Genomic DNA, 20,651 nt, shown 5'->3' on the forward strand with positions numbered 1-20,651 from the left:
TGAGCCTCCAGTATCATTTCCCTAATTTTTTAATCTCCTTTCCCCTAGTTTCCGTATCTCTAAATTTACATTCTATTTCTGGTAATTTATCTACTTTTTCTTCTAACTCTCAAACTGATTTTGTTTTGCTTCTGCTATAAAATTTACTATTCAAGATAATTTAAAATTTTTGCAGTGCTGTTTCTTATAATCTCTTATTTCATGGATGCAATAGGGTTTTACTTCTTGAAGGACATTACTATTATTTGCATTTTCTTCTGTTACCTGCATTGTTCCTTTTGACTGTCTCTATCTAGTTCTGATTTTTGCCTATTTTTTAGAGGCTTTCTTCATGTGACTGGTATTCCTTGGCTGTCTATTCATATTTAAATGTAGTAATAATATAACTATATCTATATATTTACAGAGTGCTTATTAAGTGCCTGGCATTGGTCTAAGTGCCATATATATGTGTGTGTATATATATACTGTTTTTTCCCACTTTGTGTAATATTTTCTTCACATATATATATATGGTGTGTGTATATGTGTGTATGTATGTGTTTGTGTGTATATGTATGTGTGTGTGTGTGTGTATATATACATACACATTTCTGATTCTCACAACCCCATGAAGTTGTATTGCTACCCTGAGGTCATACAGCCAGTGAGTGAGAAGTCAGGATTCGAACCCCAGGGATTTGTTCAAAGTCTGTGCTCTTAACAACCATGTTACTATTCTCTTTCAAAAAGAAATTAAAAAGTGATGGGAAGTTTAGCATTTGTGTGCAAGACTACTGGACAGGTGAGCCTTCCTGTGTGGTGACAACAGTCTAGTGTTGTTGTTGTTGTTAGGAGACTCAAAAACTTCAATAGCTATCTCAAACTCCTACCCAAGGGACGTAATAGCTTCCCACTATCTTGCTGGGGTGAGGCTGATTACCATTTTCACTATGCAGACTTCTCCTGAATGAGGTTTTCAGCATAAAGTCTAATTTCTGCCTGTGTGAACCTTGTGCCGTTGGATCCAGAGCCTCTCTTGATGAACGTTTCAGAGTAAACTTGACTCTAGCCTACTGATGCAGTAGGGTAAGAGAAGTGGGTGGTTGCTTGGGCTGGGAAAAAGGGAACTATAAACTTTCCATCAATCCTCCAGATTTCAGCCCCATTCTAACCCTTTGCTTTTAGAAGTACCTGCTTCTTCTACTTTCAGAAATTGTCTGTAGTTTTACAGTGGGAGTCAATCCCCTTCTTGCAGCAACACAGATTAAATATCAGCTTTCTCTGCTCTACTAAGTCAGTTACAACTCAGACAAGTGTTTTTCATTTTGCAAAATTTTGTCGATACTTCTCATTTTTTTATGGTTCCCTCTCCCAATTTTTTGTCATTGTGGGTTTTGTTGTTTAAAATTTTTTTACGCTCACTTTTGGGAAGATAGCAGAGAAAAATTCATGTGTTCAATATGCCATGTTAAACAACATGTGCCTAATTAATTTTAAATAGTCCAGGATTTTAATTCTGTTCAATGTAGTTATCTACTACTGAATCTTCATATGCAAAATAGTGTCATGTAAGTGGGAATGTTTATTTTTGTTACTTTAGAGATATCAGCATGTTATGTGAAATCAACACAAAAATAACAGGTCAGAAGCCTTTAGCTAGACAAGTCTTATTTTATAGGAATGTAAATTATTTATTAATCTTAATATTCTAATGAGTCAGTATTTACAATATAGAATACTTTTTTGAGCTTTCAAACCCACAAAGCAACAAAATTTTCACATATATAATCCAGTCAAAGACAATACATGAATTACACTTAGGAATGAACTATTCAAGCTGTCATGTTGTAATGAAAACCTAGTCAGATGAAAATTTCTCCCCATATTCTTGCTCTGTACCTTGAATGACTATCATCTAAAAAACACTGTACTATATTCCCATTTCTATGCAAAATATAGCTACAGTTTTAATATCATACTAATTTCTTTTTTCACATAAGACCTTTTATATATAAGAAGTTTAGGCAATATATCATTATCTAAACCTGTAGACAAACTTGCTGCTCTTCCATTACTCAGCCCATCCCAGCGCCTCTGTAACTAATGAACTGGAAATTAGCATGCACTCACCATGTGCTTATCAAATGAAAAAACAAAACATACCAAATGGTTAAACATATACCTTGGTCCTAGTGGTAGTTTTGTTCTGTCTTCTTTCATTCCATACAAATGCAATGGCAGCCATAAAGTGAACGCCGTGATTCATTGAAATGGGCCCCAATAATTCTAGGATCTGCTGCCTCAAGTTCTAAAAAAAGTAAGCAAATGATGAGTAAATTAAAAATTATGAAAGCATTAATAACTAGGCTGCATTTTTAGCTTTTCTTGAAATAACATATAGTACGTGTATGTTTCACTACCTAAATAATGGTAGAGGAAACTCTAATAGTGTTAAGAGACTCAACCACAGTCATTTTAATTCAAAAGGGAAAAAAAACCCCTTATATAATGGCAACTATCAAACAAACAAATGCAAGAGTCTATTCACTGCAATGAGGTAATACAAAAACACAAAACACGAAATTTCAATTACGTTTGATGTAAGTTCTTTAAAAAAGGGTTTATATTTAAGTGAAATTAAACAAAAAGCATAGTGTAATCCAAACATCCGTACTTAAAATTTTCTAATGATTTTCACCCTTTCCCACAGCGCCAGGTGTGCTCCCGTGACTCCCAGATCTGGGAAGTCAGGTCTAGGAACAACATTAGGTAATTGAGGGATATCAATTTGACAACTTGCCATGGTGTAACATGCTTTCGAACACTGACATAATTTCTCTCTAAATACAAAGTAGAAAATCTGGAAAATACCTAAGAGTATAAGAATGAAAAAAAATTTTTAAAAATCAACCATTAACCTCACCATCCTGAGATAATCACTGTTAACAGATAAACTTTATTCCCTTTTTCTACAGATAAAGTTTTTTTTTACATAATTGGAAATAAAATTTGTTCAGTTATGTAACATCCATTTCACTAAATTTTTAAGCCTTTTCAATTCACTAATTCTTCAAACCACGATTACTAGTGGCTACATAATGTACCACTGAAAGAATAATTTAACTATTCCCTTATTGTTTAAGCTCTCTTTTTTGTGCCATTTTAAAAGGCTATAATGAATATTTATATATATATTTGCATAATTTTGATTACCTTAGAATTCATTACTAAAGTAGATTACTAGGTCAAAGACTGAAAGTGAAAAATCTCTGTACATATTGCTAAACTTTTCCAGGAGAGCTCTGCACATTAAAATGTCAACCTGAAATGTCCTAAAGAAAGGAACAAAGTTATAACATGTATGAATGAACCTCAAAGAAAACAGATTAGTGACTGCGGTTAGGGCTGGGAGCAGAGTGACCGCCCATGGGCATGAAGAATCTTCCTGCGGTGCTGGGTATGTTCTAATATTAATTGTGCTGATAGTACTACAGGTCTGTAAATTTACTTAAAAAAAAAATCACTGTATTGTATACACTTAAAAAGGGTGAATTTTGTGATTCAATAAAATGTTTAAGAATTATTTGATAACTAATTACATAAACCACGTAGAGTACCATAAATGCTACTCGAATTATTCAGAAATTCTGAACAGAATCTTTGGGAATGTTCTCAAATAGACTTTTTTCCCCCCTTAACGAAGGCACTGGGGATTGAACACAGGACCTCCTGCACACTAAGCACGCGCTCTACCACTGAGCTTTTACTGTCCCCCTCAAACAGACTCAAGCTTCCAGGATGAAGTGCAAATTGTCTAACCTTCGTGACTCCAAGATTAATAGTGGTAACAGAGGCCGATGCAGCCACAGTCATCTTCTCCGAAGAATCGGCCTGATGCAGTATGCTCCAAAGCAGTGTCACAGAGGACATGATCATATGGAGGATTGAGAGGATTCCACTGCGGGCTTCAAACAGATGTTTTTGGTCTACATTGACCAAAAGCTATTAAAGTCAGGGGGAAAAAAACTTATCACTTACTGAAGTTTGCAAATGGGGACTTACTAGGCCTCATCGTTTTTAAAAAGCAGTCAAATATTTGTGTGGTCTTACTTGGTGATACTGTGTAGTAGGATCCAGCAAACAGTAATGGATAATGGCTGTGATCCCTTCCAAGAGAGTAAGAATCATATCTGGTGGAATAATTGATGCCATCCACAGAGGTCTGAAATAAAATGTATCCATTTGAACATAAGTTCTGTGAAAGAAAAGTTCATGCTTTATCAACAGTAAATGTCCAGTATGTGCTGGCACACAGTTAAGTGCTCAATAAATATTACATAAATAAATGACTAAAAGAATAAACTAGGAGCTCTTATATCCTCTTCTACAAAATAACTTGAGTCACACTAAATGTACTAAGGTTCTTTCCAGATACTAAATTCTACACAAAATAGACAAATATTTACAGCCAGTGAATCTCTAGCAAGCACGCAATGGCAGGCATGTAAGTATTAAAGGATACAGGTAGTTTTCTTATATTTTACATCTAGTGCCTGAGGTTATACAGGAGACAAACCAGATGTTAGTCTATTAAACATCTGGATAATTTTTGACAGATTAAATTTAAACATGATCAGGGGATACAGATGAAATTCCCCCACCAAAACCATGAAAATACAAAATAAGAAATAAAATCAGATGGGAAAAGATCTGTTATTTTAAATTAATTTTAGTGGGAAGTTAATTTGCACTTAGATAACACAACAGATAAAATCAGGGAAACCCTTTGCTGAGTTTTTTATTACTTTAGCCAGCTCGGTCAAGAAGAGCATCACAGTGAATTTTAGCTCTTAAAAGAAAAGAGTCCTGTTTGTATATTTCTTCTCTTTCCCACTCTTGATTCTTCTGTTGATACTCTTCCTCAATTTTCTACTTTGTGAAAATAACAGACCATTTATAACCTAATGATAACCACTAATTCATTTACCCAAATTGCGACTGACTTTCTAGATGATCAAGCAGTCATGTACGTAAAAAATGTCAAGGGTAAAAAAATTAAAAATCAGCCCTTACCTACTATCAGATAATCCTGTTTCATATTTGTACTGCTGAATTAGATTATCTAAATTTCTGCAAAGTTGTAGTGTCACAGAAACAACCACTCTCTGGAGAACTTTTCCCATGTAAGGCAGAGTAGATGTGATCAAACCAATCCATTGCGGATGCATCTTACAAGCACAGTGCTGATGTAAAGCTCGTATCACTGCACACAGGAACATGCCTTGAGATGTGATTGGCTGGGCATGCAAATACTGAAGGGAAGTCATGGGCTGATGGGGATTGATGTGTTCCAGATCAGATACAACAAAATCAAAACCCGTTTCATTCTCTTCGGGGATAGTCATTACCCTGTGTTCTAGAACAATGAGCCTCTGAAGCACCTTCAGAAGTTGAGACTGGAGTGTGCTGCCATTGTCAAATTCATCTTCTGAGAAATTGATAAGGCTGTCCTCTGAGAAACCTTCTTCCACAGCAACCATGTTCTTACCTGCCATCTTTTCACTATGCCATTTCTGTGCACTAAAGATGGATGACAGCAAACAGTGAAGAATCACTTTCTGAACTTTGCACTTAGATAACATATCAGAGATAAAACTAGGGAAGCCTTTTGCTGAGCTTTCTATGACTTTTGCCAGCTCAGTGAAGAGGAGTGTCAAAATTTCTATGCTCATCATCTGCATGTTTCGATTGCCTATTAAATCTTGTGCCGTGACCTTGACATGAGTTGGGTAATGGCTACGCATGTAATATAAGCAGAGGGAAATAAGAATTTCTATGTACATAGAACTCCGGAAATTATGATTTGAGTCCACTGGAATGTGACTGTAAAAATCTTTGCCCATAACAGAAATCCGGTGTCTGGCCAAGAGATTCTGAAGCAGAGACAACTGAGGGGTATATGCGTTATTTACACTGGTGGTTGAAATGGCATTTACAAAAGCAATAGGGTTAGTTTTCAAGATGGCCTTGATGGCAGAAAAAGCATACAGAGTCCTTGATGAATCATACAACTGGAGATACAAAAGCACATGCTGATAAAGAGGATGGATGTTGAAGTTGGGAGATTTCCGTGATCCTGGAGAACCCATGTCACTCTCAATTTCAGAAATTTCTCCCTCTCCACAGCTATACCAGTTCTCTAAATCCAGACCATCACTAAAGAATACACTGGTTTGTTTGAGTTTTTCATTTGAAGTTTTTTTCTTGTCATCATCCTTTTTTCTGGCAAGTTTTACTTTAGGTTTTGCTCCTGGTTGTTTACCTGACTCCTTAACAATTGTTTCCTTCTCTGAGACTTTTTCTGATAATTTCTCCTTGAAGCTGAACTGAATACTGCTGTGACTTCTCTGTCTAGATTTGGTTTCTGCAGAAGCAACAGAAGAGTCATGGAAAGTCTGTGTGCTTCCTGAAATGCAAGGTGAGGAGCTATTTCTGGAGATGCCATTCGGCACACACTCACAGCCTCCCTCTGCGGACACAGACAGAAATGGAGAACCTTCGTTACTCAGCATAGCACTCTGGCTCTGCTGAGCAGACTGATCTTCACTTTTCATTACCTCCTCGCCTGGATCTGCATCACTGTCCTTTGGGGGCATACCTTCAACTTCTAACTGAGATGTCACAGATGCGGATTCTGCTTCAAGGCCACTTACGACCTTACATATCAGGTCAAACACGACCTGCTGAACATCATCATCTGGGGAGCTTGCGTCTGGCAAGTGGGTGTCCTCTTGGGCATTCACGTTTTCAGGATCAACTTCATAACTCAAGTTGTCTCCAGCAGAGGACTGTGAACATCCAGAGTCAGAACTCTGAAGTATTTCTATCTGTTGGTCTGGAAGATCAAACTCAGATACAACCATTGGAATTGTCTCACTGCTGGTACTCAGAAGGGACAATCTGTCACTTAATGGATTCACGGTAAGACTGAAGTTCTCTACTTCATCCATGGTAAGTGTCTTTTCACCACTTCCTTTAGATGCAATGAGTTGTACCTGGCTTACTAGCATATGAGAAAAAGAGTAAAGAAAAAATATAAAATATATTAAAATAACTGGAATGTAGACTCAACAAGATTTTTAATCATTATTTTCATTATCTCCTTACATTTTCCTATTAAAATATTTCTTAATATTTGACCTCTTAAGTTAGAAAATTATACAGATGACTTAACTAGAATTTAAGACAATAGAAGGCCCATTATTCAACTGAATTAGAACAGCACATTTAACACAGATAATATAAAACTTTGCCCTTATCCCCAAATAAGACAACCTTTTAAAATAGTTTAGTATATCATTAATATATAAATAATAATCTCTTTGATTTTAATAAAATTCAACATCCATTTAAAAATTATCTAGTTTGAGTAAGACCCTAAACCAGGAGAGAAGGGTAAGGGAAAGTAAAGACATCACTGTTCTCTCTAAGGAGTTTAAAATTAGTAAGGGGTCATAGACATTTATCCATCTCTGTACTTTTTGAGGGGCATACTATGTTGATGGCATTCTTTTAGAAAAGGTAGAAGGCTTAGCTCCATACAAGTAGTGCAAAATCAGATGCTTCAAATTCAAGGAGAGCATCATGACATGACAGGTGAGGCCTGAGAATGCTCTCAGGGGAGTGGTGAGAATTCAGCAGACAGGCAGGAACCATGGCAGGCAAAGTGCTAACACAAAGAAGTCCTGGCAATAAGCAGGGTAGAGAGTGTTCTTAGAGGATTCAGGGAAAACAGTGGAGAGGAAGCCAGAGGAAGGAATCAAGGCTCTGCAGAAACACACTAGAGATGAAGTAGCAGTGTGACGGTTCAGTCCTAGCCTCATCATGTACCAGCGCTGAACTCTGAGAAAGCCACAGCCTTCTAAGCATCAGCTGCCTGCTCAGTAAAATGACCTTTTTATTACTGACCTCACAGTGTTATTTGACAAAAGATACAAATGAAATATTGAGTCTTTTGTCCCCAAGGTACACTTATCTAAGGGGCCATTATCAATGTTTTATAGAGGACATCATTTGACAATTTGTGAAGTGTGGACTCTATTCTAATAATAGTGAATATTTATCAAACACTTATGATATGCCAGTCACTGCACTAAAAATGTCACAAACATAACTACATCCAACATTCACAGTGAAGCCTTGAGAGGTGGGTATTATCATTTCCACTGCACAGATGAGGAAAATAACACGTGAAGTATAAAGGTGCATTATAAGCTACTATAAATTCCCAGTGAAGTATCTATAGAGCCTTGCAGGACCAGGATTATAAATTCTAAAGGTTATTTGTTAAAAAACTGAACAATATTTCTGATCAGAGTTGTGCTGATTCCTTCCCTGAAAGAGTCAACTAAAAACAGAGATCCAAGTTCTCTAAGATGGTCATTGATGGGGTACATTCTGACATGGCCCACGTGAGTGCTGCTAGTGTACGCAGAGTGGAGAAAATAAACCCATGGAGAAATTCTCACGTTTGAGTCTCTTGACAGTCACTGCTGTGTTCACCTCTCACAATTTATTTTTAATAATTTAATCCTAGATAAAGTTGTTCTACTTCCATGTGATATTCACCATTATTGCAGGAAAAAGTCTGCATGAAATGCTTGTCACTCTCTTCTCCAGGATAACAGGGAACCTTATTCCAATAACGTTCTGCTTGTACACGCTGCACTGAAACCCTCTGAGTTTTGGGGTGAAGCAAGAGCAATAGCAATGGCTCCAAAACTCTCGCGATATCATGTCTTTGTAGGACTTGGTTCAGCCAGGCTTGTCCCACAGAGCTAGTAGAACCATCGAGACTGTTAAGGCTATCTAACATGATGAACAGTGACCTACAATAAATACCAATAATTAAAACAAAGAACAAAACACCTACTTTAATTCTAATACTCTAATTGCTCTGAAATTAACATTATTATAAGTTGTGTTTCTTATTTTGAATTAACTATTTTAAAGTAATTACACTTCAGAATATCTTTTGACCACAGCATTTTAATAATCTTAATCTCTACTTTCAGAAGATACAATGAGAAAGGAGAAAATAGTCCTTTCCTTTTTTATATACTTGTGTTTTTTGAAATTTCATATACAACATTTTTATAAGATAAATAATGAAGAATAGAAAGAAAATCTGAGAGAATTAGTCTTCTTTTAGCAACATATTACTGTTCATATCACCAAACACTAGACCCCCTGTAAGTCAAAACTACTTCTATGTTGGTCCATGCTCCTCTGCTCTCATTCTCCTTATGATCAAAGTGATGTGCTTAATTCCAGGAAAGACCTGTGAAAGGTGGGGAGTTATGGTTTGGAATCAGAAAACCCAAGAGTCAAATCTGGGCCATCTACTTTACCTCATGTAGGATGATCGTGTGCAAATCACTTAACACCATTGGGGCTTCATTGCCTCACTTATTATATGAGGAAAGGTAGTCATTAAATTAGAGATGGTATTTGTAAAGCACCTTGGCCTGGGGCCCAGTTCATTATAGGGGTTCAATAGCAGATCATTTTAAAATGGTAATGCTGTTTGAAAATCACCAGTTGAAGTAACATCCAATCTGATCCTGGGCGGGGCTTTAAGCATAGTTACATTTGGAGCCACCTCTCTGAGACTTGCTGGTGAGCCTGCTATCTTTTGCCAATGTATGTAAATCTATCTATAAATGGCATCTTCTCAGAAGTTACTGCAAATCTCATATTTGTGTTATGAGTCATCTATGTGGTCTAGACAAACAGCAGAACCACTCTCAGGCAGCTGGCTACAGGTTCTCTGAATCCAAGGAAGAGGGTTTGTCAGTATTTTAGCTGTAGATTTTAATCAGTCTGGCTCAGGCAGAATATCGAGAATAATTGCTAGAGAAACACTTATACAAGCTACTGTTTATATGAAATTTCACTGCATGTGAACATACACTCAAGAAGGCTGTATCTATTGCTGTATCCTTGACACCTAGAATGGCACCTGGCACGTAGCAGAAACTTGATGAAGTCATCCAGTGAAAAGGGGCACTGGGTGCTTCAGAGCTAGGAGGGGAAAATCTGTCAGATTATGAAAATGCCATGCATTTTAATATAGCTTAGATTTTTAAAAATAATTTATAAATTCTCTTTATAAAACTTGCAAACTGCTCTACCCTAGGGAAACTAGCCAGAGGATTCCCAAAAAAAGAAACATTAAGGTATCTGACTATAATATCTGAATATAAAGTGTAACCAACCTGTCAAAAGATCTTGCAAAGGATGAAGACTTGTTTATATGGAGGTCCCTCGTTAAATGCCAAAGAACTGCAAACTTTGCATGTGCCTCCATCCTTATTTTCTGACGACAAATATGAGAGATTGTTTTATTATTCTTTATTAACTGCTGTTAGTAAAATCAAAGTAGCTGTTTAAGACAGAGTATTATGTTCATGTTCACAGTACTCCACTACACAATGAAATAAGCCATATTTTTTATGGAAGTAGAAATGTAGAAAATACTTAACATATACAGAATATTAAACCTAAAGGATCATATGCTGCCACATAAACTATTATTTAGTTTAGACTAGGTCATCAGTTTACTAGGTTATCTTCTAACAGGGGATGGAAAGAACTAATAAGTGTGCATGTTATGATATCTTGAGTATAGGAAGCCTCCCCCTCCCATTTTAATATAAATACATAGTAGCCAAAGCTGATTTATGGCACTATAAAATTTACTTTAAATCCCAGAAATTATACATTAATCCCCATGAATTTGTCATTACTTATAAAACTGGTTAGATTAAAAATTTAAACACCTAAAAAAATAATCTCTTCAAGAAAAAAATTAAATCACTTTTGGAATTGTTTGAAAAGGATTAAGTGTTAGGATAACAATGGATCGAATGCTATAAAAATAAGTTATTTAGAAAGACCAGCATTTGGTATTAGATAAGGAACATGCATTAATATATAATCAAGTAGAAATTGTGATATTATCCAAAATTTTATAGTCTTTCTCTAGCATTTGTAGAATCCTTCAAGTAAAAGATCCCCGAAATCAGGAATCTTTTACCTGAAGGCTAAATTGTTTGTGATAGATTAGAGTGCTTGCTTCTTCTGTGAGCCTAAGAAATGCTTTTCCTATAAAGCCTATGTTTGTACATAAACCAATACAAACACATTAAAAAGAAAAAAAGTAAGTAATAAAAGGTATTTTAATTTTTTTCATGGATGTATAATATCCTTACTCAGAACTCAACATTTATTTAAAAATGAAATGTTATACAAGTAAACAAGTATGTAATTTGTCCTAGATTTATAACTAACATAAAACAAATTATTACAAAGCTTTAAAATTTTCTGAACAATTCTGAAAGAATGTGTTGAAGCAGAATTAGAATTTTGACATCTTTCTTGGAATAAACTTTTCATTTTTCTCATTTACTCCTTCATTTGCCACTTTCCCCTTGCCAAATGCTTCATGTACTCAGCACAACGTCTTTCTGAAAACAGCCCATTCAAACTCACAAGCATTCAGAATTTTTAAAAATGAGGGCAATCCACTCCTAAAAGCTGTTTAATAAAATCTCTGATTTATATTAAGAGAGCAGACACAGGAAGACCATAAAATTCATTAAGTTACTCTGAATAGGTCAATCACAATGATGACACTTCTTCTCAAGCCCACTTATAATTCAGCCATCTTTACTCTGACTTTTATATCATTTTATATACATTAGGATACAAAATCCTTATTTGGATACTTATTATAATGCAAATAACATAATATCACATATTAGCATTCTATAGCTTATAAATGTAACTTAACACACATTATTCCATTTCATATACGTGAGTTGATGTATTCATCAGTTCCATAACTGAGGCCACTGAATACATCTTTAAACGACCCAAGAGCTTGGACCAGCGACAACTTTAATCATCACTACCCAACAACTGGCATCCTGAGCCAAGAAATAAACCTAATATTTGATTTTGGGTTGCTTGATTTTTCATATTACTGATACTTTTGTAAAGAACTTTCCTCTAAAATGAATGTAATATATTTATTTGAAAAAGATATGACGATCACTCTGAATGAAGTTATGTTGTGTCTTATTCAGATACTAGATGCAGAAATTTTCCTAGAGTTTCAATAATTTACCTGATAGTGCAATGGGAACGGGGGTAGGGTGGGCACAGGATAAGAAGAGGAGAATTCACCTTATCTTTATGGGTTAACTGCTGACTTATAACATCCTCACAGATGCTTGAAGAAGGAACCAAGTTATGTAACTGATAAAACAGTTCCACACTCTTCTGGTGGTACTGAGGCGTCCCGTCTCCCAGCTGGTCCCACAAAGTTAAAGCTACATGCTAGTGAAAAAAAAAAATGTAAAAGTCAGTGTTACAAAACTGTAAATGAAAACTTATTAAACAAACATTTCCTATTAAGTACAAACAAGCCTCTGACTGCCAGGCCTAGAAGGTCTTTATTACTTGTTTTGCCACTGGAATGAGATTTAAAAGTGTAGCTTTCCATCTGCCCACTTTCTGGTCATCCAAGCTCTTAGAACCTCTTATGATAGTCCTTTAATTAAATTTATTTTAAACATCAGATATGTAAGCAGTTTTTACAGGCCCCAGATAAGACCCATTTCACTATTTTAGTGATGTTTAGTAAAGTGATGCTGGAATACATTTTCTTTAAGAGGATATAAATCCCACACTGAAGGCAATTTAATGTTTATAGTTACATGCTGCAAAGTAAAACATAATTCATAGTCCAAATACCTAAATTACTTATAACGTATAAAAGAGGCTGTATGTATTTCAGTGCTATGTGTGTTAACCCAACTTAATGATCTATGACAACATTAACAAAAATCCAACGATCTTTAGGGTTCACCACCACAGTATTATAGAAACCAACTCTAACCTAGCAGGGGGAGCTCTCTGAAGGGGCACAATGACTTGAAATCATATTAAGAAATTTTTTTTAATGGGTATATATCAAGAATCTAACTGCTTAAGTCAAATATACTTGATGTTCTTTCTATGTAGAGGATATCATATGTACTGTTGTGATATGAATCAAAGACTGCATTTTTTTCTGAATGACATCATGCATCACGAAGAATAATCAGATAACTGAGAGAAACTTTTCCTGGGAGTTCTGGAGAGCCGAGCTTGTCCTCTATGAAAAGCAGAAGTGTCACAACCTCTTTATCTGGAAATACATTTTACTGTGTAAATGAGCTTTCCTCTTGACCCTCACACTCCCCTCACGCTCATCTTTTTCTCTCCTCACAGAACTGGGAACAAGATTGGCAAAGCAGTGCTGATCAAGTGTGGTATCTTTCCCTATATGGTATGATATTAAGAGGGGTTCAGTTAAGCCTGATCGTCATCTTTAAAATCTCTGCTAAGTAAAGGAGATCAAGTGTCATCTTAGTCATGTACGTATTTCTTAGAACTTGCCTTGAAAAACTGAGTCTTCTCAGCTATGTATCTCAGATTGCCGGGAGTGAGGGGAGGTCTAATAACCACAGCTACTCTTCCCTGGTTTGGACTTAAGGGTTGTGTGGGCTCCACACTGTTGATGTTCTCCCCCGTGACCATGGCCACAGACTGAGTCAATCCTACCAGGTCCATGACAAGTGAAATAGCAACGCTCTGCACACTGAAATCACTTGCTTGGCTGCAAGCATTCATCAGAGTCTGGAGCCACAGTGGAGGCTGCACATGCTCCCAGTCTGAAACGGAAGAAGAAAGCCAACAGAGCTCATTACGCTAAACCTTTCCTACATACCCTCACTTCCAAGTTAATTTCAAAAAACAAAGCACCTCTACCTAACACTTTTAAGCCTTGATCTGTTAACAAAACCATGGTTTCTCACCTAGACTAGAGCTGTAAGAAAATTGAGCAACAAGAATTTCATATACTTTTTTTTTTTAAATTAAAGTATAGTCAGTTTACAATGTTGTGTTGATTTCTGGTGTACAGCATAGTGTTTCAGTTTTACATATATATATATTCCTTCTCATATTCTTTTTCATTATAGGCTATTACAAGGTATTGAACATAGTTTCCCATGCTATACAGTAGGTACTATACATTTCTATCCCTTGTTGTTTAAATCTATTTTATGTACAGTAGTTAGTATGTGCAAATAAACTTTAATATGTATTTTTCTTATGCCAAGTCATACAACCAACTTTCTGTCCTGAAAAACAGTATATTAATTAATAAGCATGATGCAGTACTCACTGCACTATGTGTGTACATACGTAAATTTAAATGAAGGCAAACAGGGATGATGCTAGTTATAATAAAGGAAATCAGTAGATATAAATGTTACGTTACTTTTCTCCAGAGAAAGGAATTAATTTCCTTACCTTCTGCTCATTTACAAGAAAACTGTGAAAGACATCAAAATCACAAAATTTTCCAACATATCAATGTCCCCATGATGACAGTATTTCATTTTAAAAAATCAACAAATTAAAATAACTTTCAAAAATTAACTGGCTAAAAAAAGAAAAAACCCAGTTTTATTATCTGAGTGCTCCTTAAAAAGAAAACAAAAAACAAAAAACAAAATAAAACAAAAAAACGTGCCATAGAAAGTATTTAAAAAGAAATAAAACAGAAATGACCTTACCAGTCTCTGATTTTTCAGAACGTAACTCTGACGTATGGTTTCCCTCAGCAATGTAAACTGGGAAACTTGAGCACTCCAGGAAGAGCTGACAGGCAGCAAGGAAGGCAGAAAGGTATTCTTTTGAAGTTTTTTGTTTACTTATGTTTCTCTCTTTTACATCTCCATGTGAATCCCTGTCCCATTTCAAGGTCTCTCCTTGCTCTCGACTGAGCTCCCCTTGATGCTCTGTAGCCAAAGCCTGAGAAAGAGAGTTACTCTGAATGATGTAGAGGTTGATAAGTCTGGTGAGAAACTGCTGGACATACTCCAAGCAGCACTGCATTGCAGTTTTCTGGGCTGTCTTCCCACTTTGGGAGGCTGATCCCTGAGTGACGACAGAAGGCGGCTGGATGATAGTTTCTTCAGATCCCACAGTGGAGGCCGTTTCTGTCTCGGAGGATGTGCTACCAGTTGGGATGGCAGCTGCCCCCTGTCCCTCATTCAGTTCTCTGTCCGTGTCATCAGTTCGGTCTGCTTGATACTGTACAAACTCAGTGAACCCACTCTCTGATGATCGACTGCTTGGTGGATTTTCTCCATCTTCAAACACTTCACTAGGATTTTCAAGAGACACTGATGATACCTGGTAGAGATTAAAAAGAGCAAAAGGCTGAGTAGCTAGATGTATATCTTAGGAATTAAAAATTAAAAATGGTCATGTTTTGAGAGAAGTCAGTTTCAGATTAGACTTACTCACAACTTTTAATTCACGTTTCACAACTTAATCTACATTATTTGGTTGAATGTTAACAGTTTCTACAACTGATTCATATATGTATGATAAAAAATACTGATATGGTTCTAATTAATATATTAAGTCATTCAATATTTATTATTCACTATACAAATAGTTTAGGCTTAGGTTCTTGAGGACAAAATGTGTATATATAGAAATCTCTAGGATCTATATCCTTGTTTTCAAACTACTAACAATTTATTCAATCTACTTCATGAAATCACTTTCCTAACGTCTAAACAATGCATGAAATAAGATATGTAAGGCTAAAAAATGACATTTTAAAAACTACACATGAAATCGAATATGTCTTCTCTCCAGGAATATGAATGTGAAATTTCTGTCTGAAATATGTAAAATAGTATTTAAATGTTTGCTTTTAATCTTACATTCTTCCAATGAACAATTACTGAACCCACATTTTGTGCCATATCAGATACCAGGAATAAAAGGAATTGTTTATGATCTAGAGGAGAAGAGACAATTAATTACAATATAAACAAAAAATGAACCAGCTACTGAAGTAGAACAGAGCTGGAATGGCTTAACTTTCCCTCTCCATAAAGACAGTATGAGTACAATCATCAAGGCTATTTTCTGGCTTGGTTTAAGCAAACAAAAGTACGTATCACAAACTCCTTGGATCACTGTGTCAGAGCATAATTTGAATCTGAGTAAGATCACTAAAAAGTGATCTTTTGGAGGATCATTGGAGATATACACCAAATGCTCTGCTGCCACAAAACTTGGCCTCATGCAGTGTTCCCGCCTCAGTGAATGACCCCACAGTCATCATACCAGGAAGGCACAAACCCAGGAGTGATTCTTGGTACCTTATCCACCTCTCCTCTCCACTTTTCCTATATCTATTTCAGTCAAGGGTGTTGGCCTTGAGTCAGCTAAGGCTCTGCCACTTTCCAGCTTGGCAAGTTATTTAAGTTCTCCAAACCTTGGTTTCCAAATCAATGTAACTGAGATGACTAAGTCGTACATCTTACAGATCCAGTGAGGATTAAGTAACACACTGTATATAAAGCACCAGGCCTAGTACTTGCCACTTAGTAAACATTTAATAAATGTTAGTAATCACTCATTACCCTACTTATCCATTACTACATCTTATTGATTTTTCCTCCTCATATAGGGCTAATCCATCCATTCCTGGCTTCACTCCCCCATCTTGTTAGTACATATTATCACCACCTCTCACCTGCACTACTGCAGGTCTGTCTCCCCACATCCATTTCTGTTTCTCAGATCCACACTCCACACTGCAGCCAGAGTAATTTTTCTAATACACAAATCTGATTATGTCACTTGCCTTTTTCCCTTCAGTGTCTTCCCACTGCTCCTAAGATAAAGAATAAAAGCCTTAGTACAGTGAGAAGGCTCTGTAAGACTTGGCTCCTACCTGCCTCAGCAACAGTGCCTCCCCTGGCCAGCTGCACAGTGCTCCTTTCTGCCTAAGAGCCTCTGCAAATGCTCCCTCCTCTGTCAAGGGCTTTCGTCTTCCTACCTCCCCCACCCTCATTCCTCAAGAGCTTCACTCCAACAAGCCTTCCTCAAGAAAGCTTTCCTCGGGCCCCACTCCAGGTCAGATTCCTACCACTCCGTATTTTCCTGCATACATTTACACAACTGTAATTAAATGTGCAATTATTTGTTTAATGTGTATCTTCTAACTGGCAAGAAAGGGTTGAGAGGGACAGAGTTCACCTAGGTGTGCCTAGTTGACCACTACTTACACAGAGTGGGTGCTGAATGAAGAGAGGTTGTTTTCTCTATTTCAAAGGTAAGAAAACTGAGGCTCAGGGAAGTGAAATACAAAACTTGACCAAGGTTATAGCAAATAAGCTTAGGAGTTAGTAGAATAGCTCAGATTAGATGATTCTAAATGTCATGCTCCTTTCACCATAGCAGATCACAGCATTAGAATTTTTCATATTACAATGCCAAAATTTAGAGGCAGCCATCAGAATTGAATTTAATTGTCAGTTTTTCTCCTTTGAAAAATCTTGTATTAATACATTTTTTAAAAAGTCTTATTTAAACGGTAAAACTGTCATTAGCTTATTATTGTTATTTCTGTACTAATCTTAATATAAGAGTGATAAAACAATGGATGATATTATATTAATAGAATTCACACTATAAATTCAGTCACACTTGCATACATTTATAAGCTGTATGGTCTAAACTACATAACCATGCTTCAGATTACTTTATAATAAATATATTTTTGGAAAAAGAAAGGAATTACATGTTTTGGACATTTGGGCATAGAAATCTAATAGACTGAGTTAACAAAAATGTACTAAGTGCGTGGAGACAAAATCACATTTTAATTTTGGAAAGAATCATTCCTTCAATTACACTTTCAAACAAAGGTATACAGAAAATACTCTCAGTTTTCAAGTATGATATATATGATCAATTTTAGACATCTTAGTGAAGATAACACTACTGTGCTTCAGTAAAAAATAGACAAGGACACAGATGCACTGGGAACAGGCAACAAAAATAAAAGCAAGGGGAGGGGGAAGGCATACCTAAGGTTAATAAACCATTATGTTAAAAAAAAGTATATTATTTCATTGTCCTTCATTTAACATAAATGGGTGTTCCCATTTACCTTACCTGTAACAATCAATAAAGTGTCTCCGGATGTTTTTTACATAGTAAATATTCACATACTTGAGTATACTATTGAGAGAATGCTGAGGTCCTTTCCCTGTTCTCAATAATCTCATATAAATAAAAATCAAAGTAATAAAAGTTCATATCTATTTTAGTTTTATTTCTGAGAAGATCCTAGAGGCATAAATTAAGGACAAACAGCACAGCAAAATGAATTGTCCAACAAGTCAATATATATCACATATAAATAATAAGCAGGTAGAAAGGAAAATAAGACAGACTAGTTTTAGTTTATGTAGGATAATCCTGGGATATATTTAAATTGATCAAAGATGAAAACCAATATATTTAGAAGGTCCAAAAAAAACATTTTAGGGTTTAGACTTCATGGAAAAGAATGTATGAAATCATCTTGATAATATATTTAGCCTGGCTAAAAAAATTAAAAATCAACTGAAGAAAAGTAAGGGCAACTACATTAACCCAGGATTTAGGTAATGAACCAAACAGGCTAGAAATTTTTAAATCTTTGTTTTAACATACTGCCCGTGTGTCTGAATTCAATGTAATTACCTAATTCCATGAATGTTTTCATTAATATTTACTAAGAAGTCCTATAATATTATAAACCTGAAAGCTTTTAAACTGTTGATTTTTCCACGACTGTTTCATAGATTTTCAAATATGTTACTAGTGCCAAACATTAAAATTTATGTTAACCCTGAGCAACGCAGGGGTTAGAGGTGTCAACTCCCTATACCGTCAAAAATCCACATATCACTTTTGATTCCCCGAACTTAACTACTAAAAGCTTACTATTGACCGTAAGCCTTACTGATAACATAAACAGTCACTTAATGTATATTTTGTATGTTGTATGTATATCTACATATATTTTCTGCATTCGTGACATACTTAACTTTTTCTTATTTTTTTGGTATTTCTAGCTGTGCATTCATCTGAGGGTTTTTTCAAATTGTCACAAATCTACACAAAATTTTCAAATATATTTATTGAAAAAAAATTTGCATAGAAGTGGACCCACTCATTTCAAAGCTGTGTTGTTCAAGGGTCAACAGTGTTACAATTCTATTCAACTTCATAAAGTAAGCATTAATAATCTGGAAGACTGAGGAAAGCAAAAAGATTCTGGACTTGAAGAACATGTCAAAAGTTTAGTGTATATATGAAAAGGACCAATAAACTTTAGATTAGAAACTCCTGTTTAGTATGATAGCTTCTAGCCACATGTGGCTACTGAGCTCTTGAAATGTGGCCGACCTGACAAGAGAAACTAAATTTTTTATTTCAATTAATTTTAATTAGAATTTAAAAAGTGATACTTAATTTAGTTATGAGAAAACTTTTAAGTATGTTGAGAATAATGTGGTTATGTAAATTTAATTTTTCAAATGTAAATTTTATGAAATTCAACACAGATCAAGTGTTTCTAATAAAAATTTAGCATTTGAATGGGCTGTAAATATAAAATGCACACTGGAATTTTGAAGACTTAGTACAAAAAAGGATGTAAAATACATGACTAATTTTTTTATATTACATCAATTTTATATTGATTACATGTTGAAATGTATTGACTATAATAGGCTAAATAAAATGTAATTAAAATTATTTTCACCTGTTTCTTTTTTTTTTAACGTAACTACTAGAAAATTTTAAATTATATCTATTGCTTGCACTATATTTCTTTTGGAAAGTGTTGATATAGACAGTTAAATTGCACTACAAGATGGTCTACTGCCACAACACTTGGATCTAGGAAAGATTCACAAACATTTAAATGATTATGTGTAAGTGATTTTACCAAGAAACTGTTTTGCCTTGAAGAAATATAACTGGTCTAATAACAAAAATAACAGCCAAAACACTACCTTTTTGTCTTCCCATTCCTTGACTGAGTTGTTCTTTCCACTTGGAAACTGCAACACACCTCCAGTGCTGGCAGATAACAGAGGAGGTTGAACCTTGCTAAGGATTTTTGAGCAGAGCCTGAGTGAATCTGTGAGTTCAGACAAGTGCAGTGTCTGGAGATGGCTTATCAGGGCAGATACCATCCTGAGCAGCAACTGGGGCAAGTGTTCTGTCTGGATTTCAATATAAGTCTCCTGAAAATAAAAGTGAAATGACCAAAGTTTATAAAGTGGACAACCGCAGTTATGTTATTTATTTTTCATTTATATAAAAAAGGAAATAATTTTACTCATTTTATATGTATCATGCTCTTAGTTCACAATGTATGGTCATTTATTATTAATGGCATAAAATCTCTATTCCCAAATTCTCAACTTAAGTACTTCAAAACATACATTATAAAAGAACCCCAGTTTTATCTGTTATATTACTGAAATTATAACAAAAGTGAATTCAATCAGTTAAAAACAAAACAGGCTGAACATCATACCTGACACAGCACCCTCATACTTCTAGTAGGCTTCAAAATGAGAAAGCAAAGAATTGAGGAGAGAAAAGGGGAAAAGATTTCCAACAGTCTTCATTTAATAGAATCATTGTATGAATATAAATGCAGCATTAGACCATTATACACT

The 20,651-nt window shown here is 35.3% G+C and overlaps 1 protein-coding gene across 14 annotated transcripts in view; it reads right to left on the bottom strand.

The window, feature by feature from the left end:
• DOP1A (DOP1 leucine zipper like protein A) overlaps positions 1–20,651 on the bottom strand; it is a 93,982-nt gene that overhangs the window by 24,664 nt on the left and 48,667 nt on the right. For 7 of the 14 annotated variants that reach the window (XM_064486911.1, XM_064486921.1, XM_064486916.1 and 4 more), the window contains exons 13-24: positions 20,507–20,536; positions 19,977–20,210; positions 16,769–16,798; positions 14,673–15,294; positions 13,489–13,763; positions 12,232–12,384; positions 10,260–10,360; positions 8,611–8,870; positions 5,056–7,045; positions 4,093–4,237; positions 3,802–3,984; positions 2,165–2,290 (exon numbers count right to left, since the gene is read on the bottom strand). In XM_064486911.1, coding sequence (XP_064342981.1) covers positions 2,165–2,290; positions 3,802–3,984; positions 4,093–4,237; positions 5,056–7,045; positions 8,611–8,870; positions 10,260–10,360; positions 12,232–12,384; positions 13,489–13,763; positions 14,673–15,294; positions 16,769–16,798; positions 19,977–20,210; positions 20,507–20,536 — 4,149 coding nt within the window. The remainder of the gene's footprint in view (positions 1–2,164; positions 2,291–3,801; positions 3,985–4,092; positions 4,238–5,055; positions 7,046–8,610; positions 8,871–10,259; positions 10,361–12,231; positions 12,385–13,488; positions 13,764–14,672; positions 15,295–16,768; positions 16,799–19,976; positions 20,211–20,506; positions 20,537–20,651) is intronic. The other 7 variants (XM_064486918.1, XM_064486914.1, XM_064486913.1 and 4 more) reach the window with 5 other exon arrangements.

The sequence above is a fragment of the Camelus dromedarius genome, chromosome 6 (assembly GCF_036321535.1).
Source record: "Camelus dromedarius isolate mCamDro1 chromosome 6, mCamDro1.pat, whole genome shotgun sequence".
In the NCBI taxonomy this organism is placed as follows: domain Eukaryota; kingdom Metazoa; phylum Chordata; class Mammalia; order Artiodactyla; family Camelidae; genus Camelus; species Camelus dromedarius.